Genomic DNA, 22,541 nt, shown 5'->3' with positions numbered 1-22,541 from the left:
ATAACTGTCTTTTTCTAATGGCTGTGATCAACCTCGGTGTGTTTTTCATGTTTGAAAATCCCCCTGTTCTTAATCCACTGACCAAGCAATAGCTGTGTTTTAAATTGTCAGTTAATTATCCTTGTCCACTTGCCATTTTTGTGGCAAATCTTTCTTTTCTTTAGGTCCTAATATGGAGTCTGTTGTTGCCTCTAGTCTGTTACCTAAAAATGCAGGTCATGGTGATGCAGATGTATCAATCTTAGGGGGGAGAGGGGAAAGCCAAAGAAAAACAACCACCCCACCCCTCCCAAAAAACCCAGACCACAAAACAAGTTTTTGTGGAAGGTTTTAAAGACATTTGTACCAGTAGTCAAATAGTTTGCTTGTATCTGAGAGGTAGTTAAGATTGGCCTTTATTAGAAAGCTGATGTATTCACTTAAAAAAATCCCACAACCTTGTAAGCTTAAACATCTTTCCCTTGGCACTTGAAAAGGAAGTCAGGCTTCCTGGCTTACGCAGCCAATAGAAGATTTTAATCCATTATATGTCATTAATTTTTTGCTTCGTAGTCTAAAACCGAGTCTTCCAGTCAAGTATGTGTTCTTTGTGTATGCAGGTGGCTAACTTAAATGCATATTTGAAGAATACAAATATGAAAACATTTTTATATTAACATCGTGTTCACTTTGGAGTTGCTTATCTCAGAACTTCCTTGGCTTATTCAACATTAAACTTTGGTAAGCAGAAGGATACCAGACCTCTAGAAGTCCTGTCTGGGTGAACTGCTGTCCTACCTACCATGTCTTTTTCCAAGTAGCTGTATGGTTTTCAGTCCAGATGAAGTTTTCTATCAAACCTTTGAAAACAAGCAAAGTGATTTTAAGTACCTATGACCCCTGTCTGTATTTAATTGTGAAACTTGACTGGTAGCTGCAGAATTGGTGTGCATGGAGATGGGGTGTTCCTTGAGATACCCTAAGCAGCACACATAGCTTGGCATTGCAGAATGGTGCCACCACCGAAGTCGGTAATTGGAAGATCTCTGGTAAAAACGTGTGGAATAGCCCAGTATAGGAGCTTTGTACTGAAAGAACCCAATTTCACAATGTGATGCTTTTCTTCCTTTTTGAGATTTCACCCCTTCAAATATTTCTTCTCTTCCTTCCCTATTTGAGCAATCTGTGGGACAGAAGATGACCCTGAGTATGCAGACACTTTGTGCTACCTGCCACAGAGCCATGCAAGATGTGTCTCTGTGCTGGATAAATGGGAAGACATGTCCCATTAATCTCATGTGAAAATCAGCATTGGCTAGGAGCAGATGTGAGATCATTTTTAGTCATTTTCTTTGTTGGATTTTGCAGGATCAAGAATAACAGCAAGTTGGTAGCTGAAGCTGCTTTCTAGCTTTATTTCTAGAGGTACAGACTGTCTGCTTGGCAAACTGTTGTCTTGAGTGCAATGTGTGTTGGTACCGATATGGTTTTTTTGTAGTTCAGTGTTGCTCAGAATACATGTAGGTGGGGAGAAACCCCCTTAATAGCAGGATAGTTTTCTGTTAGAAAATGCTACCTTAAAAGGGTGTAAAATACATAATAAGAAATTATCTCTCTCATCAGAAATATCAGGAATTTCTAAATGCATTTCATGTTGGCAAAATTAGTTGTTTTAGTATTGTTTTGTAAGGCATGAGGATAGGCAGGGAAAAATACCACAATAATTGAACTTCTTTAAAATGAAAGCCATTTGGATATTTTATTTGTCAGAAGAGAAGTTTAGCACACGACCAGACATGGTAATCTTGAGATTTTGGAAATTCAAAGAATTTGGCAGTTCAGAAATTCTGCTATTTGGTTCATTCTAATTATAAATTTAATTTATATTCAACAATGACAGCAGACCAATGAGCTTGCCTTTTTATTGCTAGTTTTATTCGCTTGTTTGCTTGGGTTTAAACTGTATACTGTATGCTGAATTCTGGGCTAAATTAATTCTATTTCTCCAGGATCATCTTTAGAAACAAACTGCATTTTCAGCAATATTTTTTAATATTGTTGACATTTTCCTAATGTCTACATGTAGATGTAATTAATCTTAACACTGTTATATTACTATTACATTTTCACAGTGTAGCTGAAATACAGCACAGGGCAGAAGCAAATAGACTGTGGCATCTCTAAGATTCTTGCTTACAAACACTAGCATAGGGTGCATCTTACTGGGTTCGCTGGACATCTCTTAGTGTTCTTGTGCACGGAACATTGAATTGAAACATTGAATTGGAGTAAGTAGCAGAAGTTTCCAAGACAATCTGCGACTGCCTGTGGTCCCCTATTTCTACTTAGGTGAAATTCTCACAGTGGAAGGATTTGGGAATGTTTGTGCTGATATATTTGGAATTCAAACCATTAGCTTATCACTTGAAAGAAAATCCCATTGCTGCTCATAAGCAACTAATCAAAAGCCAAACACTTCCAGAAAAGAAGCATGAAGACAAATCTAAGGTAATGCTATGTTTAAACACATGCGGTAGGATTGAATGCATCACAGATGAAGCAATAGTGAATTGATCCATTGCATCTATGGAAAGATATCAATAAAATAAAATGTCACTATTCAAGTTTTAAATATTAGGAAACCACCCATTGTTGTCCCCGGTGGACTCCGTTTCACTACAGAGCCCTGCAGCAATTCAAAGCATACTTTCTCCCCCTTCTCCATTTCTGCCATAGCAAAAGTAGTCATGGTGTTCCCATTTGGTGTTTTCCTCTGGTTACTTGAGAGAGGTCTTTTGTACCCACGGCTAAAGGAAAGTTGTCCTAATGCTGATCCTGAACTAAACTCCACAGAGATGACAAACAGGTAGACACCTTTATGTGGAGCTTTAAAGTAGCCGTGTTCAGGGAAATAGCTGTTTCCATAATTGAGGTAAGTTTCATTAAACCTCAGAGTTTTTTCTTTTTCCTTTCCTTCTGAGAATCCCACATGGAATGCCACCAATGAGTCTGTAAAAGAAAGAGGAATATGATTTTAGCAGTGAACACTTCTCTCCCTGGGAGCAACAGTGGTGGGAGATAAATTGAAGCCTTGTCAAGCCTGATCTCTCTATGCTGCTTTGCAGAGCTAAATGCTTGAAGTGGCTGTGTGCCTGGGATTAGACCAAATGGTTCCCTGGAAATACCATTTACACGTGGAAAAGTGTAGGGCTGAGACCATCCAGGGTAGAGGGGAGGGGGGAAGCACGTTTTTTGTTTGGGTTTTCTTTTTCTGCCCTAAAAGAGTGAGTTAGAAATGCATTCTCTGCTTACTCAGTCTCAGCTGGTTTTGGAGAACAGATGCCTACAGGGCTGACATTTGCTCTATGGTTTGTGTCCTTAACAAGGGTTACAACCATAAAAGCCAGCGCTAAGACCGGTGGTTGTAATTACCAGGCACTGATGGCCACATGTTTACAAGGAAAGGGAACTGGCCACAAGTATAAGCTGAAAACTTCTCTCCAAAGCTTAGCCATAAGAGAGTGTGCTGTCTAGTCAGTCCTCCCTGTTCCACTTGTGTGAATTATAGTTGTTCGTTTAATGTAATTGTCCTCATTAGGAAGGTTTTAGTGTTTTGAGTACACTCCTTCCAGACTCAACAGGAAAAAGATGCAAGACTAGGAAGCCTAGCACTTCCCACCAGCTTCAAAAGAGAAAACTGCTACGACATTAACATGAGCATCTACAAACAAACTTTGTGTTCTGAACATCTAAAGTTGAATCTGTTCAAGGCCATTTTCCCAGCAGCTATAATGGGTGTGATTTTATTGACCTCAGAATGCAGCAGTGTATCAGCTTGGTTCTTGTTCAAGTGGCTTATTTTGATGGAGGGGAGGATGTAAATGATGTTGGAATTTCTCCCTCCAGCATCCCACAGGATATATGTCAGGCCTTACAACTAACATGCTGTGTGTGTGGAGCCTGCAGCAAGGCCCAGAAAACAGCTAGACCTGCACATGAGGAGGTAAAAGAAAAGAGCCCACCTTTTGCCAAAGGTTCTGTCTGCGCTGTATTTCTTCCAGTTATCATTTGTGCATTTTCTCTGTGTTTCTCAGACTTTTTCTTGTCTTTTTGTTTGTCTTGACCTTTCTGTTGCTTTCTCACTCTTCTGGTCAGCATTGTTTGAATCTTTGTAACATCCAGGCTTATATTTGAGGCAACTAATTCTTCATCGCTTCCAAATAGCTTTTTAAAAAGCAGCAGATGTTCCTCCAGCTTCTGCTTGGTGGTTGCTAAGTCTGCTGAGAGAATTCCCACAGAAGTGCTGAGTGGCTCAATTACATTAGCTATTGTATGGTTGCAGCAGAGATTCATGTCACTTATGGATTCATGCCTCTTGATTGCCAGGCTCAGGTGTTTGATATCATTCTTCAAAGTCATGATATCATTATAAGCTGAGCTATCCAAGGAGTCATCTTTGGCAGCCTCATAGTTAGGTTCCATGTGTTCTAGGATGCTGGGGTGACTATTAACTTCATCTAGAGTAGAGGATGTTTGCGTTTCTTCTTTGGGATCCTTAGATGACATATGACCATCATGATTATTTTGTTGACCTCTCTCCAAATGGTGCAATCTCTTTATAAGTGATTCTAAAGTCACATTTTGTTCTTGGAGTTTACCAGAGATGTGTTTGAGAGATTCTTGCAGCTGAAATACTGATGATATTAGGATACTAGGATCTTCTTCAAACAAGACTTCCATAAACTCTTCCCCCAGTAAAGCCTCCAGTGCTGCTTCATGCCTCATGGCATCTTCCAAAAGGGAGCCAAAAGAACTGTTGAGATACTTGATGTGCCCATGAATTTCTGCATCTTTTTTCTTCAAGAAGCTTATGTCTTCTGACACAGCCATAACTTGTGACTGAAGCTGTCTGTTTTCTTCTTGACGGAGATTAAGGGACTGATAGATAGATGGAAAAGCTGAGGAGAACTCCTCAATTTCATTCCTCAAGAGATCTCTGAACACCGACTCTAAGTGCTTCATGTCCTTCAAGTTCGGTTGGGTGCCTTCAAGGGAATAAGTGATATTATTTAAGTCTTCCTCCAGTATATCAGTGTCGGAAGATACTCTTTGGCAGTTACATTCCTCCATGTACCTCAACAGATCTGAATAGTTTTCACGAAGATTTGAGAGAGTATAGTTGAGCTCTGATATCTGCCTTTCCATGGCTGCTTTGTTTTCTTCCATAATAACTGATTTCTCCGTTAAAGTTATTATAACATCTTCTGGCCTAGACTTCGAGACATTTTTTTTTAACTCCTTAAACCACCTCTCTAAAACTGCAATATTCTGAAAAGCCACATCTGACTCCATGTAAAGTTCTTTAAGCTGCTTTGCATGCCCTGTCAGAATCTCATTTATTTGTCTGGTGCTTAACTGGGTATTTTCATCTCTGAGACCGTGGTGTGAGGAGAGTTCTGTTAAATTCTTTTTCAAAGTCTCCAGTTTATTTTCAAGATTGCTTTGCTCTTGTTTCATGCTTTCCATGCTGTTGTTTAAAGCTGAGAAATGGGACTGCTGTGTCTTGTGAAACTTCTTGAGCTTTGTGTCCGTATCTGCCTTCATCATGGTGAGGTTATAGTGAATACTAGCCTGCTGCCTTTGCAAATGGCTCTCTATATCTCTTTTCACTTGATCAACTTTCACTACATTTTCTTGGACTTTTGATTCAAACTTAGTTCCCAGCTCCTGGAATTCCTTCTTGGGCACAGTGCTCTCTTGGAATCTTTCTATGCTTTTCTTGTTGGCTTCAACATCATGGGACAGGTTTCTTACCATGTTCGAGAGGTTCTGTAAGCTTCTGTTGAAGCTTGCCCACATTGGGTTAAAATGTTTCCTTAGGAAATTCTCCACATGGGGAAACAAGACTTGCTGCAGAAGCCTTTCCTGTGGATCTGTTAATACAGGTTAAAAAAATAACAACAACAAAGTTTACGTTCTGTTTTTGGAACACATCTTAATCCAACCAGGGTAACTCAGGTATGTATTTTTCTATAGTAACTGCCATCTTGCTGACCAAACTTTCATAATTGCAAAAATAGCCTAATTCTAAATCAAGGTTACTGTGAAGACATGGAGTCTGCAGACAATACCTTAGATACATATTGACTGCCCATTTAAGTCATAAAAATCAAAACCCTATCATTTCAAACCCCTGGACAAGCAGTTTTATAAGTGGTAGCCTCTTGCTTATTTGACTGTCCCATAATGTTCTTTTTCTGATGCTTTCTACAAGGCACTGCTTCACAAAGTTATCCAGCATCCTAACAGCTGAATATTCCAAGTCAGGACTAAGTAACTTGAAAAATACGTGAAGCTTCTGTACTAGGTGTGAATTACAGTAAGGCTGAATTTCTGAGTTTAATGTTCAAACTTGAGTGCCTTGAAATTGACTGACTACAATAGTCTGCATCACTAGAAAATGTTTTTGCGAGCCAGTGGCTCATATTCATAGGTCAAACTGGCTCTTTTTTCCCCCCTCCGGTATACAGCAGGAATAATGGTCCATCTATGGGTTGAATGTTACGTTTTTTACACATACACTAATCTGATATTCCAGAGAGCATGAGTATGGAAACAGAACAAAACCCAACTCTAAAATCTGCATCCCCATAAAAGAAGCCACAGAAGCAGAACAGTAAGCTAACTGATTTTAACTATAAGCAATGTCTTTATTCCGTGGTTAACGTGTATTCTGAAATCCAGGCAAGTGTGAAGGAATCTGTCTTTCATCTCATTTCCCACTTCATTATCGATTTTTTTTTCATTCATTTGTATGGGGATTGCACCCTTTTTTTTTCATCCTCTTTTTAGAAGCAACCAGCAGACCAAGGATTATCAGGGTACTTTGGTTTTCAAGTTCTCTTTCCAATCTCTATGCCTTTATAGGGCCTACTGTCAGGCTGTGTGAGACCTCTCACCTGAATTGCTCTGGTTCACTTCTAACACCATGCTTGTACCGTTGCTTTCAAATATTCTCTGTAAATCACCTAAGTTGCTGACTGCTTGATGAATATCACTTTGAAGATCATCCAGTAAAGCCTCATGATTTTGAATGACTTCCAACATTTCTCTTGAATCCACTGATGTTGGCACTAATCACAAGATTAAAAAGACAAAGTCATGCAACCGAGTGCAGCGACCAGGCGACAGGACAGGTATTCCTACAAGACCTCTGAGAACACTTGTGTACTTTCTGCTCTGCAGACTTACACTGACCTTTAGGGGGTGTTGATTTATAGGGCTTTAACTCATGATATCTTTGCAAAACCTTTTTTTCCCAACAGTTGTGAAAACCTGGTTTATTTAAGTATCAGTGGGAGAACTTAAGCTACACGAGCCATGATGGCAGTAAAATGCTCTTCATTAAACATCTCCCCATGACATAAAAGTGTGTGGAATAATAACTCCTTTCAAGCCGTTGACTGAAAGGGTAGCAAAGTTTAACAACCCAGGATAAAAGGAGAGGATGAAAGAGTAATTAAGGTGTTCCACTAAGGAATCAGAAGCATAGGGTATAAGTGCCATAGCTGACTCTTACTGAGGGGCCCTGTAACTGATGTTATTTTAAATAAATAACTGCTAATTTAGACTTCAAAGTGTACACTGAGAGTCACAGAAAATGGTATATTCCAGCTGTGCCAGTCTGGGAGAGCTTACCCACCGTGGTTACCTTTGACCTTTAATGTTTTATAAACTTGTGTAAAGCCACTGCTCATTCACACAGTGCTGAGAGTGTGATGTACAGAAGACTTTTCAGAGCTGCAATGCTACCCTAAAGATAATTTGCTAGAAGATACTTAATAGCACTGCAAACGACACCATTTCCCAGATGGAAGGAAAGGTCCCTCTTGGATACTTAGATTGGTAGGAGTATTCCAATGCCTGACATATGAATTGACAGTATCTTATAATGATAATAATCTCAAAGCTCTCTGAAGTAGCATTTTGAATAGATGGTTGACCTGTTAGACTTCTGAGCATGGTGTGCTTTCCTGTGAACCTGTTTCACAGAGCAAGGGGTTAAACATCCATGCCATTAGAAGGTTTCATGCTTTATACCAGCTGGCGTTCTCACTAGGTATTATCACTGATGACCAGGCAGCATACAATGTTGAAACTTCTGGATGCTTTTTCAAGAGCATCCATGTAGTGCTACAGCAAAAGCCCTTATTTATGCCCAAAAATCTGGTTGTGTCAAAGCTTTCCCAAATAATGCTTTCATTAGAGATACTGTTTGTAGTTTATCATGTTAAAATTGCAGCTAAAAAAATACATCTCTTTTCCTGATCAGTGACTAAGAGGTGAAAAAATGGCAAGCAAAGTAACTTGAAGCACATACTGTGGTTTGGGAACTCCTCTTCTTGTTGTTCTTCAGTTTGATTTCCAGGCACCAGAATAAAATTAGGATCTGCAATTGGGATGGAATAACCCTGTGAAAATATTTTAGATGCAGAAACTACTACAGTTTAGCAAGGCAATGCAGGGCAATTTCATGTGTAGCATAACTGATGCGGAGATAGGCTTCTGTGTTGCAGGCTTCTTAAGGAAATAACATCTTGTCTGGGGAATTTACTTTGCTTGCAGTACAACGCTGGTGTACAACATTGCATAAATGGTAATATGCAATAGAGTGGATTTGGAGTTTTCTTAAACTCATGCCAAGTTGTTGCTCTTAAGAAGTCTATGGCAAATAGATGCTTTGCTTTTCCAGTTACCTGAACACTCTGGTGGCACCAGCTACAGTGACTGATGCTGAATAAACGAGGAGATAAAGATGGAGCAGCTGGTTTTGTTCAGTGAGTGTAACAAAGGAGAGACTAAACTGGAAGCATTGCGTGGGGTGATGTTTTTCCAACATCATAAATGGGGGTCAGGCTGGGGTATGTACAAATAAAAGCCGTCTGTGAAGGAAAGCTAAACCTACAGAGATAAAAGCAGGCACTCCCATTGTATCTGTGGAGTTTGCAGGTGAGTTAGACATAGATTGTGTGAAAACTTTCACACAAATGTTTGCCTTTTTTCTTATTATTGCCTTAATTGCTGGAGGGAATTACTTTTAATCCCTTTAAATGCTCTTTCCATTTTTGGAGCATCATTTGCTAAATTCTGCCAATGCCATGAAGCACTCCATTTTCTAAACCAAACTGTCTTGCTTCTCTTTTACTTAGCAGCTGCATACATCATTATTCAACAGTGCAAACAGTTATAGTAATTTATTGTGTAAAAAGGCTAGTGCTAGAGCTTCCATGGAAATAACCGCCTGGACTCTCTTCTTGTATTGTAGAGCTGCTCCCCATCCTAGGATCTGCTATCTGTGCAGCCAGGGTAAGCAGAGAGGAGGCAGCAAGACAGGCTGGAGAGTGAATGCTGCCTACCTTGTTTGAACTTGGATGCACTGTGGTTTCCCCAGCCAGGTGACTTCATCCTGTAAACTGACCGTGGGGTATTTCACATCCTAGAGTTGCTTTCTGATGTCACCATTTTTTACCTGAAATTAGGCATTCCTAGATGGACTTGCACATCTGACAGGCACCCCTGCCCACCCCCCCACAAATGAATACCTCTCTCTGTGTGTAAAGATTACAATCGTGCTACTAAGAAAAGAGTAAATTGGTAATGCTGTTAGCTTCTAATTGCAGCTAATTACAACTACTTGTTTCAAGGTATCAGTGATCTGGGGAGGAGTAGCCGAAAGAAAATAAAGCATTGATACTCAAAAGTACCCCAAAACCAAATAGCTAACATTTCTTGCCACTGTGACTCACATTTAGTCATTTGCTTCTCACACTTGTTCTCTAGCTTTCCTTACCATGCTGTTCACACTCCTTGCCAGTAAATCCAGGGCAGCATTTCCACTGCAAAGACTTCAAAACCTTCTGTTTCACTTGATAGACTGGCTTCAGAGCTGTCCTGTACCTGGGGATTAAGGGTCTGGGCATTAGATTGCAAGTCATCTTCAGCTGGCATCACTCAGGGTAAATTCACTGACTGTAGCAGCAGCCTGCTGCCAAGTGTGTCCTAGATGACTAATGCAGAACAGAGTTAAGAAATATGATACAAACGTTATCACTGCTGCTTAGGAAAACATTGGGGCAGTCCACAGCAATTTTTTTTCCCCTACATAAGATTGTTTTTCAGGATGACAACAGGCAGTGTGTGCCCATTCTCACTTGCACACATAATATAGCTGCTATTCAGCAAACAGGGCTCCAGTGGTCTGCCTCAGGCTTTATTGTTCTTCGGCAGACATTTTTTCCAAGCATTTTGGCACTGATCTCTCACAAGTCTGAAAAATGTCACAGATGGCAGAATTATGTAGCTGTCAGAGAAGCACTTCTCATAGTTACTGTGATAGTTCTTTGCAATCAAATTTGGACTGAGCTTGACCTTTTGTAATGTTGTGTTGAGCTGTAGAGAAAGTTCTCTTTTTAAACAAATAGTCCAAAATGTCACTGGTCCCAAGGAATAGATTTGTTATAAACTCAACTACAGATAGTCATGAAACTTTCTTCATTCAGAGAAATTAATTGTATTAAATAACAAAAGCATGTTTGCAATCAAGTAACTACAAATGCATGTAGGTGAGTATTAAATATTGTTTCAGAAGTCTGTTGGAAGTCATTGCCTTCCAGCTTCAAAAATGTGCCAGTTCTGGTGCCTAATGGTATGCTATTGGCCTTCACCAGTACTCTTTGGGCAGCCAGTCTGCTGAGAGAAGAGTGAGTACTTGGACAATAATACATCTCTACCTCCTGTCATGTAAATGGTCTCACTGGTGGCCACAGGCAGAGACCTTTTTAAGACGTGTGTGTGTGTGTGTGTATTATGACCTGACAATCGTGAAAAAGCCATGGTCTTTGGTTTTTAATGAATAAACATGTGGGAAGATTTGAAAAACAAAATCACTTAATCACTTTTTAGTCCTGTACTTGATGGCTTGCAAGGACAGTTGCTATCCATGGCTGCTTAAATGCCTGATTGCCGTAGGTGGATAAATCTTACCCTACGTGAGTTTGGTCTTAAACTGAGTTGATGCTTTAATTCTTTTGAAAATGTGTCATTTAATACTTTTGAAATATTATCTAGATACTTAAGAGAAAATTCCACTTTTCTTGAGTGGTTTTATTTAGGTACTTACATGATCTTCTGGCAGTCTGGTGATCCATTTGGACAGGGCTGTTGGGAGTTGACAATGTACTTCTCCTTCATGCAGGCTTCAATGTATGTTACCAGCCGGGACTGCATGAAGGAACACCAGTTCCTAGTGGAAAAAAGACATGAGAAAGGAGTGTGAAGTAGGTCTTTTTAAGTCGTTTCCTGTAACAGTGCCAAGGAAGAACGAGATGCAGAAAGACCTTCTATTTGTGTTATTATTACTTTTTTTCAGCTGGATGATTGGGAAAGTGGAAAATGCTTCTCCCTCCCCTCCCAGCGCATTTGTTTTCACTTGGGATTTTTATCTGAGTTTGTTAAGAAGGGTTGATTGTTTGAACTTTGATGCATTAGTTCCATTTCCAGGCCTTTCATTTAGCAGGAGAAATTTCCAACCCATGATAACCTGCAGGTTAATGTCACTTTAAATGTCAAATTGCCTTTCTCGTGGTGTTGCCATTTCAGATGCCTGATGACTGACTCATCAGGCTGAGGCAGACTGCTTCTGAAAACTTAATCCAACATAAACGCTGTTAATAATCAGTGTCTTCCTAAATCTGAATTCTTCAAGGTAGTACAGTAATTGATTTGATTTTTATTAATTAGACTAGCTTTGAAATCATTTCTCCCGTCACTTGCAGGAAAATTATGTTGGAAAACTGAGAGGTGTTTTATTGGGTTTTAGCTTTATGCTTCTAACCAGGACAAGTGAGTTTTACCATTCTGGTAAGTTTTCCAAGTCAGAATTACATAGGTGTCTATTAATCCCAGTGTGTAGGGGAGCCACTTTCTTTTCAAGAATTAAAAGTACATAGAAGTGTGTACTGTTGGTTGAAGTTTGATGGTTAAAATCCAGAGTCAGAAGGTATAGGAAGTGAGGAGTAATAACTATAATGGGAACAGCTGAACTTTAGGCAGTATATTTTTAAATGGGAATACAGGAACCAGATCTCTGATAATCAGCATATATGGAAAACTTCGCCCCTCAATGGGGAACTGAGTCCTACCCAAAAGCAGAAGCTGCAGTCCCAGGAGCCGGGTGGCCAGAAGAAGAGGAAGAAGCTGCTGCAGCCTTTGCTGTGATTTTCAGCCAGAACTACAGCTTTTTTGTTGAGCTGTAGTTTTAAGGCCTTTTCAAGTGTCTGGGGGAATTTTTGTGCCTGTTATCAATGGGAATCCTGTTTCCTACGGGGCTGAACCAGAAGTCAGATACTCAATTTTTTATTAAATCATTACTCTTCAAGGGTCAAACACTCTGCCTGCATCACTGGGTGATTCAGTTACAGCCAGCAGACCAACACACATGCTCTGGCTGACATCTGCCTCCGGGGTGTGCACAAGTTCATCAGCCTTTATAAGGCTGCATCACTTTTCAGTGGTTGGTGTAAGATGAATAACTGAACCAGAGGCCTGATTTGTGCTTGTTTTTGGGCTGTCACTTCTCATGTGCTGAGCAAGCTGTAGCTGGGAGTGGCTTTTCCCCCTCAAATCATCTCTGCTTTCTGGGGAAATAAAGGGTGCTGCTGCTGGAGGTCGCTGCCATTGTCACTAGTTGCAGTATCTTGGGTCTGCCCCTGGAATGCCTGCCAGATCCAGGCAGGAGACTGCATTCAGTGTGGAAACCTCCTTTTAAAATAGGATTCTTGGGCTTTAGTGTTCTGTTTTTTCCTAATGAAAACAGTCCACGCCCCATGAATCATTATCTGGACTGATTTGGTTTTCCCACCATACAGAGTTCCCAAACAAGTCCTTTGAGTCATGCAAGCCATACAAACCTAAATGTTTACATGCATCAACACGTGTATGAGCAAGCATATGGCATCGTGTGACGGTGAATACTTTCACTATATTGCACATGTAAATGTGCACACACATTTAATAGCAAATACGAGGATTACTTTTCAAAACCTGTTAATGTGTTGGAGATATGTGGTGGGCTTCCCACTTGTAAGAAAGGGGTTATTTCAGAAATTGAATCAATGGCTGACCCCAGCTTGATGCCTGCTTTGGACAGTTATTAGCATTATGCAAATGAATAGCATGAAAAAGGGGAATTTGATGGATACTCAATAAAATCTCCCTTTAACAGTGGCTGCATTTCTTTATCTCCATTTTGCTCACTATTTCTCACTTGATCTTAAAAGCCTATTTGCGGAACTGAAGTGCTATATAATTTCATGCTTAGGTTTTAATCACAGAAACCTGTAGGGGTTTTGTGTTCCATGACGCTTATAAAGATTTATTTTTTCATCAATTAGGTAAATAAGGCCTATCTTTCCCATCTGTAATGAGCTGCAATATAGATACATGTGCCCAAAGATGACATTTTTATTGCAGTATTTTTTGCACATCTTGTCAATTATTTCCTTTAAAGAAACTTCCCTATCTGTAACTAAAAATATTCCTGAACTGTCTGAACCTTGAGGAAAAATATATCCTTTAATGTTAAGTGAAACACTCAAAGAACTGAGAAAGGCTTGATCTAAAGTTCAGTGAGGTGAGCAGGAGCTCCTCTGCTGGCACCAGTGGGCTCTGAACCAGGCTATGGAGTTTCAAAGAGCTGCTCTTTCACAACTAGCACTTTCTTTATTCAGCTGGTTTCTGGAACACAGCAGCTTTGTGTTCTGCTTCTGTGTTCTTTCCCCCCTCTTTGTAATTATGTCATTTCATTCACTGAATATATAACCAACTTAACACTCTCTGCTTTTATTCTCTTTAGTACAGTTTCCTTTGGATTCAAGCTTCTGCTGCCAAGGAGAGAGAGGAGTAGAAAGAAGTTGCTCGTGTGAGGAGAGCAAAAGGGCTTTCCAGTCTGGTGAATGATAAAGTTTATCACAATACTGCAACACTTGAGGGCACCCTAGAAAATTCAGGGCTACAGATGTTCCATTTGTTCAGTTGCTTTTCCTGTTTTACATTCCAACAAATGAAAAAAGTATCGGAATCATTTTCTTTGCTAGCCTACGTGGAGTTTTTCCAAGGCTATAATCTAATCAACCTTTTCAGTAGAGTCCTCACATGCATCTATCCACTTCTGCCATATTTTGAGGCAAATGTATTACTCTGTCTGAGGTTAAAACACATCTAATGACAAAGCACTCTGTATTTAAATAAGATTCAGCAAATTTAGGTTAGCTCAATCTCCTTTTGTTTGAACCTTTAAGATCTTTAAAAACTCATAAAATTATTTTTTTTTCTTATTTTGGATAACACTTATGCTTTTACTAAAACATAGCAAAATGCAGACAGTTCTATGTCTGATTCTAGGATTTAGGCCAGCCACTTTATAGCAAACAAAGCAAACCCACAGAACCAGGAGGTACAACAAGATGGCTGTTCTGCAGTAATTATCACTCTGCTCAGATGAATATGAGATAGTCTTTTACGTATACAGCTATACTAACAATTGCATCATGAGGGCGAGTGTGAGTAATGCCCCCCAGCTCAGCTTAGGTACTTATGTACTTCATTAGTTACATGTTCTCGTGATGACACTGCAATGCCTAATTTTAGACACTTCCTAGGTCAGTGGAATTCTTGCCTGAATAAAACCTTCAGGGCATTGTTTTTCCATAAGCTTTGTTATTCCTTTGGCTATACTAGTGCAACTGAGTTGTCCTTCACATCAGTTTCCTCATGTTTCTATTCTCAAGGAAACCAGTTTCTATAATTACTTGGAAAAGTCCTGTCCAGCCATTTCTGTGCATGTGCACCACTGACCATGCAAAATAGCACTTTTCCATACAGCACAAAAGGCGCCAGATAAGTCATTATTGCTGCTTAAACATGCTACAGGATGACAGTAGAGGACTGTGTTCTACTAATTTAAATGAGTGATTTTCCATTGTTTTGTACAGAATGACTCCTGATTTGTATCAGTTGAAGCAGAAAAAAAGAATGAGGCTTTAACTGAGGAATAATCTATGTTCTGTTTTTCCCACCATACAAAACTCTCCCTAACAAGAAAAAGCATCTCCAGTGGAACAGGTAAAATACCACATATAAATTAATCTAAGCTAGGATTGCGCGTGTCAGTTTTAAAACAGTAGTATCTTTTCATTCATTATGGAATGCAGGAGGTGTTCAGCTGTTGAAGAAGGTGCTGGCTCTCAGGGAACACTGTGTGCCACTGGGTTTTTAATTAGCAGATGGTGAGTGATTGCTGGTGGTCAGTCAGTGAATTCTCCAGCCCTTGCTAAGCAGCCAGCAGCCCTGTATTGCAATGAAACAGCAGAAACTCTTGTATTTATCATGGTTTTTTCTTTCCCTTAAGGATGAGTAGAGCTTCTGCTCAGGCAGGGTCTGGGATCTTCCTGGGACTCATCCCCCAAACCACCCTGCTTTTCACAGGGGTTTAAGCAGACTGATTGATTTGCAGTTTACCTTGACAAGCTGGGCTGAAAAGAGTTCCAGGGGTAGTTTCAATACAGTACTGGAAGTCTTCCAGGTCCTTGAGTAATGCTGGTTCAGTGCCATTTCTATTCCAGCAACAGTGCCAGTTAGTCTGTTACCAGCTGGGACTTATACTGCAAAATGTCCTAAAAAGTTAGTGAAGCAAAAGCTTTCCGAAAACCCAGTCCTGAACCTGGATCCTCGCTGGGAGAAGGAGCTCAAGAGAAAGCAGGCTTGGCTGGGACCTGGTTTTGGGCCAAATCCAACTGTTGTACCAGCTACTGTAGAGAAATAAATGCAAGAGGTTTTTCCTCTTCACAAAGCATCCACAGCCATTACCTCATTTATATATTCCTCTCCACAACAGAAGCTCTATAGACCTTTCAGAGGGCAGCTTATGCTTTGATTTAATCTTTTGCTTCCTGCAGACTGAAGTTCATCCCTAGTATACCACACTCACTCCTTTGTCAGACCTTATCTTCAAGCAGGAATGCAGCCAGTGGCCACCTACTGTGCTGATGCCAGCAAGTCAAAAATGGCATGGGAAGACAAGCTTCCCCACCAGCGTGCACTCAGGGCACAGATGATGTGCACCAAGGCTTGCCCTGATTGTGTTTTGGGTGTGAATGTAGTTTTACTCAGTCACAGATCATTTATTCAAGGGGTATTGACTCACGCAAGTAGGAAGGCATTGGATCCACGTGCTAATAGTGCCGATGGTAGTTCTGTGACTATGCTGAAACAAGATCCCTTGCTATATGGAAAAAGAATTAATTGCTGCAGCTTGCACTAATGAGCTGTAAAATAATCCTTTGGACCCAGTGGGTTCTGTAATTCCTTTCAATGAAGCTGTGTGATTTGCATCAATAGAAAACCATTCTGCCTGCAGCTGTGTAGCTCAACAAGAGTCAATATCAGTGAATTTCCTAAAGTCCTGAAAGCAGCTAAGTGTCTAACTTTGATTGGAAACCATTGCTTCTGTTAATGTACTTGGTACTGCGAAAGTTATTGTTGAGCACTCGGTGGCCACTAGTTTGCAGGATGTCAGGGGCTGAAGATCACATTTAGCTGCACTTCATCCAAACCTGTTTTATTTTAAGCATATGTTCTACGCCCTTTTGGCAAATTTCAATATCCCATCAGTTTCCTAAAGAAAGTCCCTATGTAGTTTTGAAGAATTAGATGAGTCAGTGTGAAACTGGCCTTAATTAAATCAATTGATATTTTCCTGTAAAAGTAGGGGAAAAAATAAGGTATTAAGACTGAGCATTGTTCTGACTTCCTAAGAACAAGACTGATTTGGGTTTTCTCTGCTCATCTACACTTCAAAGGTTAGTTGTGCTGTATTTTGACACCCTGAGTAATCACAAAAAGAGACCCACTGCTTTGTGGCTGTATCAGTTCCAAATGAGAGGAAGAGGTGTGTTTCAGGGAGATAACAGCACACCTGGTTGACACAGGAAGATCTTCCTTTAATCAAGGGTGGCTTCCAGAATCGTATGTCCAAGCCTTAAAAGATGTTAATGCAATTAAGGGCTTTCTTATACCAGGGATTTCTGCCTTTCCTATTTACAGTTCAAGTGGTGGGATTTGGGGAGGGTTTTGAGTTTGTTTTTGTAATTGTAATTACAAATGACAAATTGTCATTACAAAATCCCAGTGCATGACAGACTATGTGCGTCCTTAGATTAAAGAGAAAGAAGGAAAACTAAACCACCTACCCAACTGGAAGGCAAATCCAAAACGGGGGTTACTCAGCAATGACTATGCTTGTCAAAACACAGAGAAGTTCTGTGAAACTTTGTTATAGATGGGGAAACAAGCCCTAGTTGCTCTGCTCCTCCCCATTTCACCAGCACAGTCCGTTTCTCCCGTGCTGGGTGAGCCATCTGTCTGGGACCAGTGTGGTTACTGAAGGGGGAAGTTAAAAATAACCGCTGCTTTTTGCTAAGGTTATTTTTAACCTGGAATGCTCAAGTGATCTGGTTTACAGTGTTACATGACAGACAGGTCACACCAACTGAGGGTACGGGCAGCTTTGGGCTTTGCTGTCAGAGTTAGCATGTGATGGGATTGCACCTTTCAGATTCTTCATTTATCTTTTATTTTGTATGAAATATGACCACTGAGTGCATGCAATCTGACTGGTCAGCCTGCCTGTTCGTGGTGTTGCAGGCACATGGATTAAACTCTGCTCAGTGCTGAGAAATGGCACAAGCCTTGGGCTACAGTGCTCCACTAATGGTGTTTCAGTGCATCTCTTGATTTGAGAGATAATCTGTTTATAGGGAGAGGAAACAGGCCCTTCTGAGTGTAATTACAGTAGAGGTCTTTCTATGGATCTCTGATCAACAGATGGGGGTTCAGAGGAAGGGTACAGAGAAGATGACGTGCTATTCTCAGGGCCAAGGAACCTTTCCTTTCAAAGGCTAGATCACTGTAATCTTGGCCTTCATACAGCTGCATGGAGCTGTCTGGTCCTATCTGCTCATGTCTGAATTACACAGCCTAAGTGATGGCACACAGCAGCTGTATGCTTACATGTATTCCTCTTTCAGCATCTGCTCAGTGCTGTGCCTTGCTCATGCATTGTCATTACCAAGTATTTGATGGAAACGGTTCTAAGGAAAAAAAATCTCCAAGGTAGATTGTCAGTTTAGGATGAGGCTATTAGATGTGTCATCCACATAGCATCAGTCAACATAACAATAATGGTGTAATATCTCCTTGGCATATTTATTATCCCTTTCAATATGACTTAATCAGACAGCAGTTGAATCTATTACCCCTATTGGTAAGGACTGGGGTAGATGATGACCTAGTGCAAATTCATATTTACTGGGCCACTTTTAGAACTTCCACGTATCTGGTCACATCCCAGGCAGATTTTCAAGCCTCATTTTAGCTGCCTGTATCCGCACACAGGAAAGGCACCAATAACAACAGAGCGTTCCTGTGGTGTTCTGCATTAGGCATCTGTTTTGTATGGGAAATGAAGACTAAAAATGTATTTATTATCTATTTTGGGTATTATGCATTGAGTATTTATGAAGCCCAGAACCAACTGTTAATGTTCTTACTCTTCATCTTCCAATGCTAATATAGTCCAGCAATTTCACAGTACAGATCTCTTCATATACTTGTGTTTTCATTTCCCTTTTTAATTCTTCTGAAAGTTTGGGTACACATGGATCCATTTATCTCAGCCATAGAATAAAACATCTGAAGTCAAACTGATCAGCTCATATGAGGTACAGCTGCTTGACAGCAAAGAGAAAAAAAGACGATTTCCTTTGGAAAAACTGACTTCTTTTGATGGTTTTGATTTTGTAAATAAACAGACAGTTGTGCATTCTGAATGTGCCGAGCTCCTGTTAGCTCAGATACAAGCAGCAGCTGAGATACTAAACTGTTACCTAGTTCTTCCTCTAAAGAATAGTTGAAACAAAAGAATTATTATCCACACTTTTTGTTTTCCTTTAAGAAAAGTCACCCAAAATCTTACAGGTTTTCTTATTTTAAAACTCTTATTAGAATAATCTTGTTATTCTGAGATTAATTAATTAGTAAAGTAACATATCCAAGCACTTCATATCCAATTCACATTCACTAATGAATCATTTTGCCTTACATGTTGAAACAGAAACCAGAGGATTCTAAGTACCTTGGACATATTATTCACAATGGCTTCAATTATTCAAATAACTGCAGTAAAAAAAGATAATACTCTAAATGTAAAAAAAATCTAAGAATATTTTGTAACAATTATTATTAATACATAGGGAAAATAGCAAGAGGTTGAAAAAAACCCACATCCCGTATAATTTTTGTTAGGAAATTATGTAAGTCTAAATTTTGTCTCAGAGTTACCATTGACTTTGTTTTGGAGTTGGGTTTTTGGTTTTTTCCTAGTTCTGCAAATAAAGTATTATCTCTTTTGAAAGACAAACTACAAGTGGGACAGCTTTTGCAGAAAACAATTTGCCACCACTTCAGGCTTTTTTATGGCATGTCTTTATGTCCTTCTAGCTCTTAGTTCCTGATTAAGTCCTGAGGCTTTTCTTGCTCTCCTCTTTTAGAGATATAAGCCCAGTTCATTAATTTCTTTAATTTCTTTTCCAGGGATGTGTCACATTTGTGGAAGGAGGAAATACCAGATCCACAACAACTTCTTGTCTATGCTTAGCAGAGCGCTTCAGCCATGAGCACCTCACATGCACTTGAGGACTTCAGGCTCTGAACGTAGCTTGCTTCAACGAATTGCAATGCCTTTTAGAATCTGGAGTGCAGTTACAAGGGGAGCTGTGCTGTCTCTTTTTATTAATTTATTATTTATTAAGCTACTGCCAGGCAAGATTCTGACTGCCTGTAGTCATCAACATAGCTTTATAATTGTGGAGAACATTACACTTTGACTCATTATGAAACTATTTCCATAAAAGGAGGAAGTATTTCTTGGGAGGAAATTAGGATGAGTAATAGCTGGTGCTGAGCTGGATTAAACAAGATGGTGCTGAACAAGTTTATGTAGCGAAGAAAGAAATCCCTATTAGGGGATGTTGTAGCATCTTTCTGACCTGTACAGGCGCCTTTTTACACCACTGAATTTTCATAGTACTTATAGTCTTCAGAATGCTTTCACCATTTCAACCAACAATCAAATGATTACCACCTTGCAGTGTAACATGGAAGTCCAGAGTACCACTTAGGCTTTGTTTTCATTCCTCTGATAGTTTCTGAAATGCATTAACCAAGAGTTGGTGAATTAACAGTGCATGCCATTATCGAACACTACCCATCAAGAAGCTGGAAGCCAACACTCACAGGCTTTGGAAAATGACTTAAGGTTAATGGTGAGCAGTACAGATTTGTGGGAAGATGTAGTATGAAGGACATCAGGGTTTTAACAAACTCATCGTGCTATATGCAGGAGGGAGGCCTCAATTTTATGTGTAGATGAGATTAGAAACAAGATTGTATACTTGGTTTGCATGAAAGGGAAGCATGACATGAGTAAGGCTTTACAGGCTCTTCACATCTCCCCTTTTACTTCTCAAGAGCATTTAAAGAGAAAAATACCAGGCCATGCTAAAGTGCTGACCTGTGAACAGTACTCACTGTGCTGCTCTTTCAGCTCTCCCAAATAGGGCTATGAAAGATTCATTCACTGTCCTGCTTGGTTTTCATATGTTTTAAACATTTAGAGACCTACTTACATGACCTGTAAAACTTAAAAAATCTGAGTGTTTGGAAATCTTGCTAGTGAAGTAGATGCCTTTTCCACTCAGGATGGCTGCTTTTTGGCCCTGGGAAGCATTTCATTATGACAAAAACCTTTAAGGGGGGAGGTGGGATTTGTAGTATTTTTCATGCTTATTTATTATTCCTTACTTTGATATATTTACCCTTCACTATTTTTATTTTGCTAATGTCCTGCCATTCTCTTTTCCTCTCCATTGCCAAGGCCCAAGTCTGCAGCCAAGCGTATTCCAGTGATGGGCAGAGATTGCTGTGATCAGCAAAAATAATCATCATTAGTTTGTGATGAGGAAAAGTCAGTAAATTGATTACTTCTAGTTTTATGTTGCCAGAAACAGCAGTTTGTTTTATGGTGCTACAACAGAAACGGAAGGCTTCACATCGGCCAGGTGTGTCCAGACCCCTAACTCCATTCTGCTGTTGCTTTGGACTAGGCAAAAAGCTGGTCCCATCTGTGGTATCATCCTCTCAGGCAGTTCAGCTTTCGGTTTCAGTTAAAATATTTACACCCCTCCTATTGAGTTAGATTGATCCCTAAAATCTAACTTATTTTAATGAGAAACTTCTAGTGAAAATGGTCCTTTATCAACAGCATATATACAGTATTAGGATTGCACTATCGTTATGTGGAAGACAGACACATACTGGGGTACTCACCCATTTCGGGACTGTGGGCTCACAGCTTCAAAGTCCTCTCTCTCTTCCTGATGTGAGGAGATCACACTTGAAGAGTAATCTTGAGTATTCTCCCTGAGCCCTTCTGCCTCCCAGTAACCTTCTTCCTCGTGCGACAGAGGAGTCCTCTGGGGGTATGCAGAGGTCTCATGGAGTTGTGGCTGTGAGCTGTGCACTGAACCATCATGATACCTGTGATGGTCTGAGTGCTTGACCAGCTTTGCCAATCCTATTGTATTACAGATGATCAGAAGCTTCACTAGCATGGTGGGATCTTTCCCACCTGGTTACACCTGTCTCTTGTTCTCTCCTCTGAAGCTCAGCCGGGATTAATTCAGCAATGCCCCAACAATTTCCTTTAACTGGAAAGCTGGAAGAAGGAAGGGGAAAAAAAAAGATAGTAACAAAGGGCGGAAAAAGCTTTTGACCCTCCCAGCTACTGTGGAAATGTCCGTGGCTATTGAACAATGTGAGTCTGGTTCCTGTGTGGGGCTCAAGCGTCTCTTACGGAGGGCGGAAAAAGAGGTGGTAGGAATATAGTTTATTCAAGGGACTTCTGAGCTTGGCTGCCTTCTAAACTTATCTGTGAACAGGAACTCAGCTTTTATCAACTGCCTTCTCCCTCAGGCACAGGAAAAGGATGTTAGCTTAAAGGAAAGGAAAAGAAAGGAAAGAAAATACTGAGTGGTGTAACAGACTTGTGCTGTGGTGCCAGAAACTGTCACAAACCTCCTTGCACCACTGTCTGCAGTGTCTGGTTTTTATTATAGTTCAGAGGCTGAAATACCCTGGCTTTAGCAGCAGGATGTTCGCTGTATGTACAGCAGACTATGGGCATTAAGGGGTTCACAGCAAATGCACAGTGAAAAAGAGCTCACAGACATTGATTTTTGTGTGGCATTCGCATAGTGGCTCTGTGAATCGTAGTCTCTTCCCATGGAAGTGGAACATTTCATGGAACAGGGCTTCAGAGAGGTCAGGGTTCTCAAGAGTTCCTGTTTGGCTGTCATCTCTGCATCTCACTCCCAGTTTTTCTGTGCATT

At 40.2% G+C, this 22,541-nt stretch overlaps 1 protein-coding gene across 1 annotated transcript; it reads right to left on the bottom strand.

Moving 5' to 3' along the window:
• Window positions 1-1,897: 1,897 nt before the first annotated feature.
• Window positions 1,898-21,926, bottom strand: MMRN2 (multimerin 2). Its single transcript, XM_005153644.3, has 7 exons — window positions 21,481-21,926; window positions 11,159-11,281; window positions 9,830-9,936; window positions 8,360-8,428; window positions 6,939-7,112; window positions 4,002-5,912; window positions 1,898-2,988 (listed from the first exon to the last, which is right to left on the bottom strand). Exons 1-7 carry the CDS (start codon window positions 21,762-21,764, stop codon window positions 2,600-2,602), a joined length of 3,057 nt encoding a protein of 1,018 aa, XP_005153701.2. The 5' UTR covers window positions 21,765-21,926; the 3' UTR covers window positions 1,898-2,599.
• Between the last annotated feature and the right edge of the window lie 615 nt (window positions 21,927-22,541).

Source organism: Melopsittacus undulatus, chromosome 4, assembly GCF_012275295.1.
Source record: "Melopsittacus undulatus isolate bMelUnd1 chromosome 4, bMelUnd1.mat.Z, whole genome shotgun sequence".
NCBI lineage: Eukaryota > Metazoa > Chordata > Aves > Psittaciformes > Psittaculidae > Melopsittacus > Melopsittacus undulatus.
This window is presented reverse-complemented; position numbering and strand designations above follow the sequence as displayed.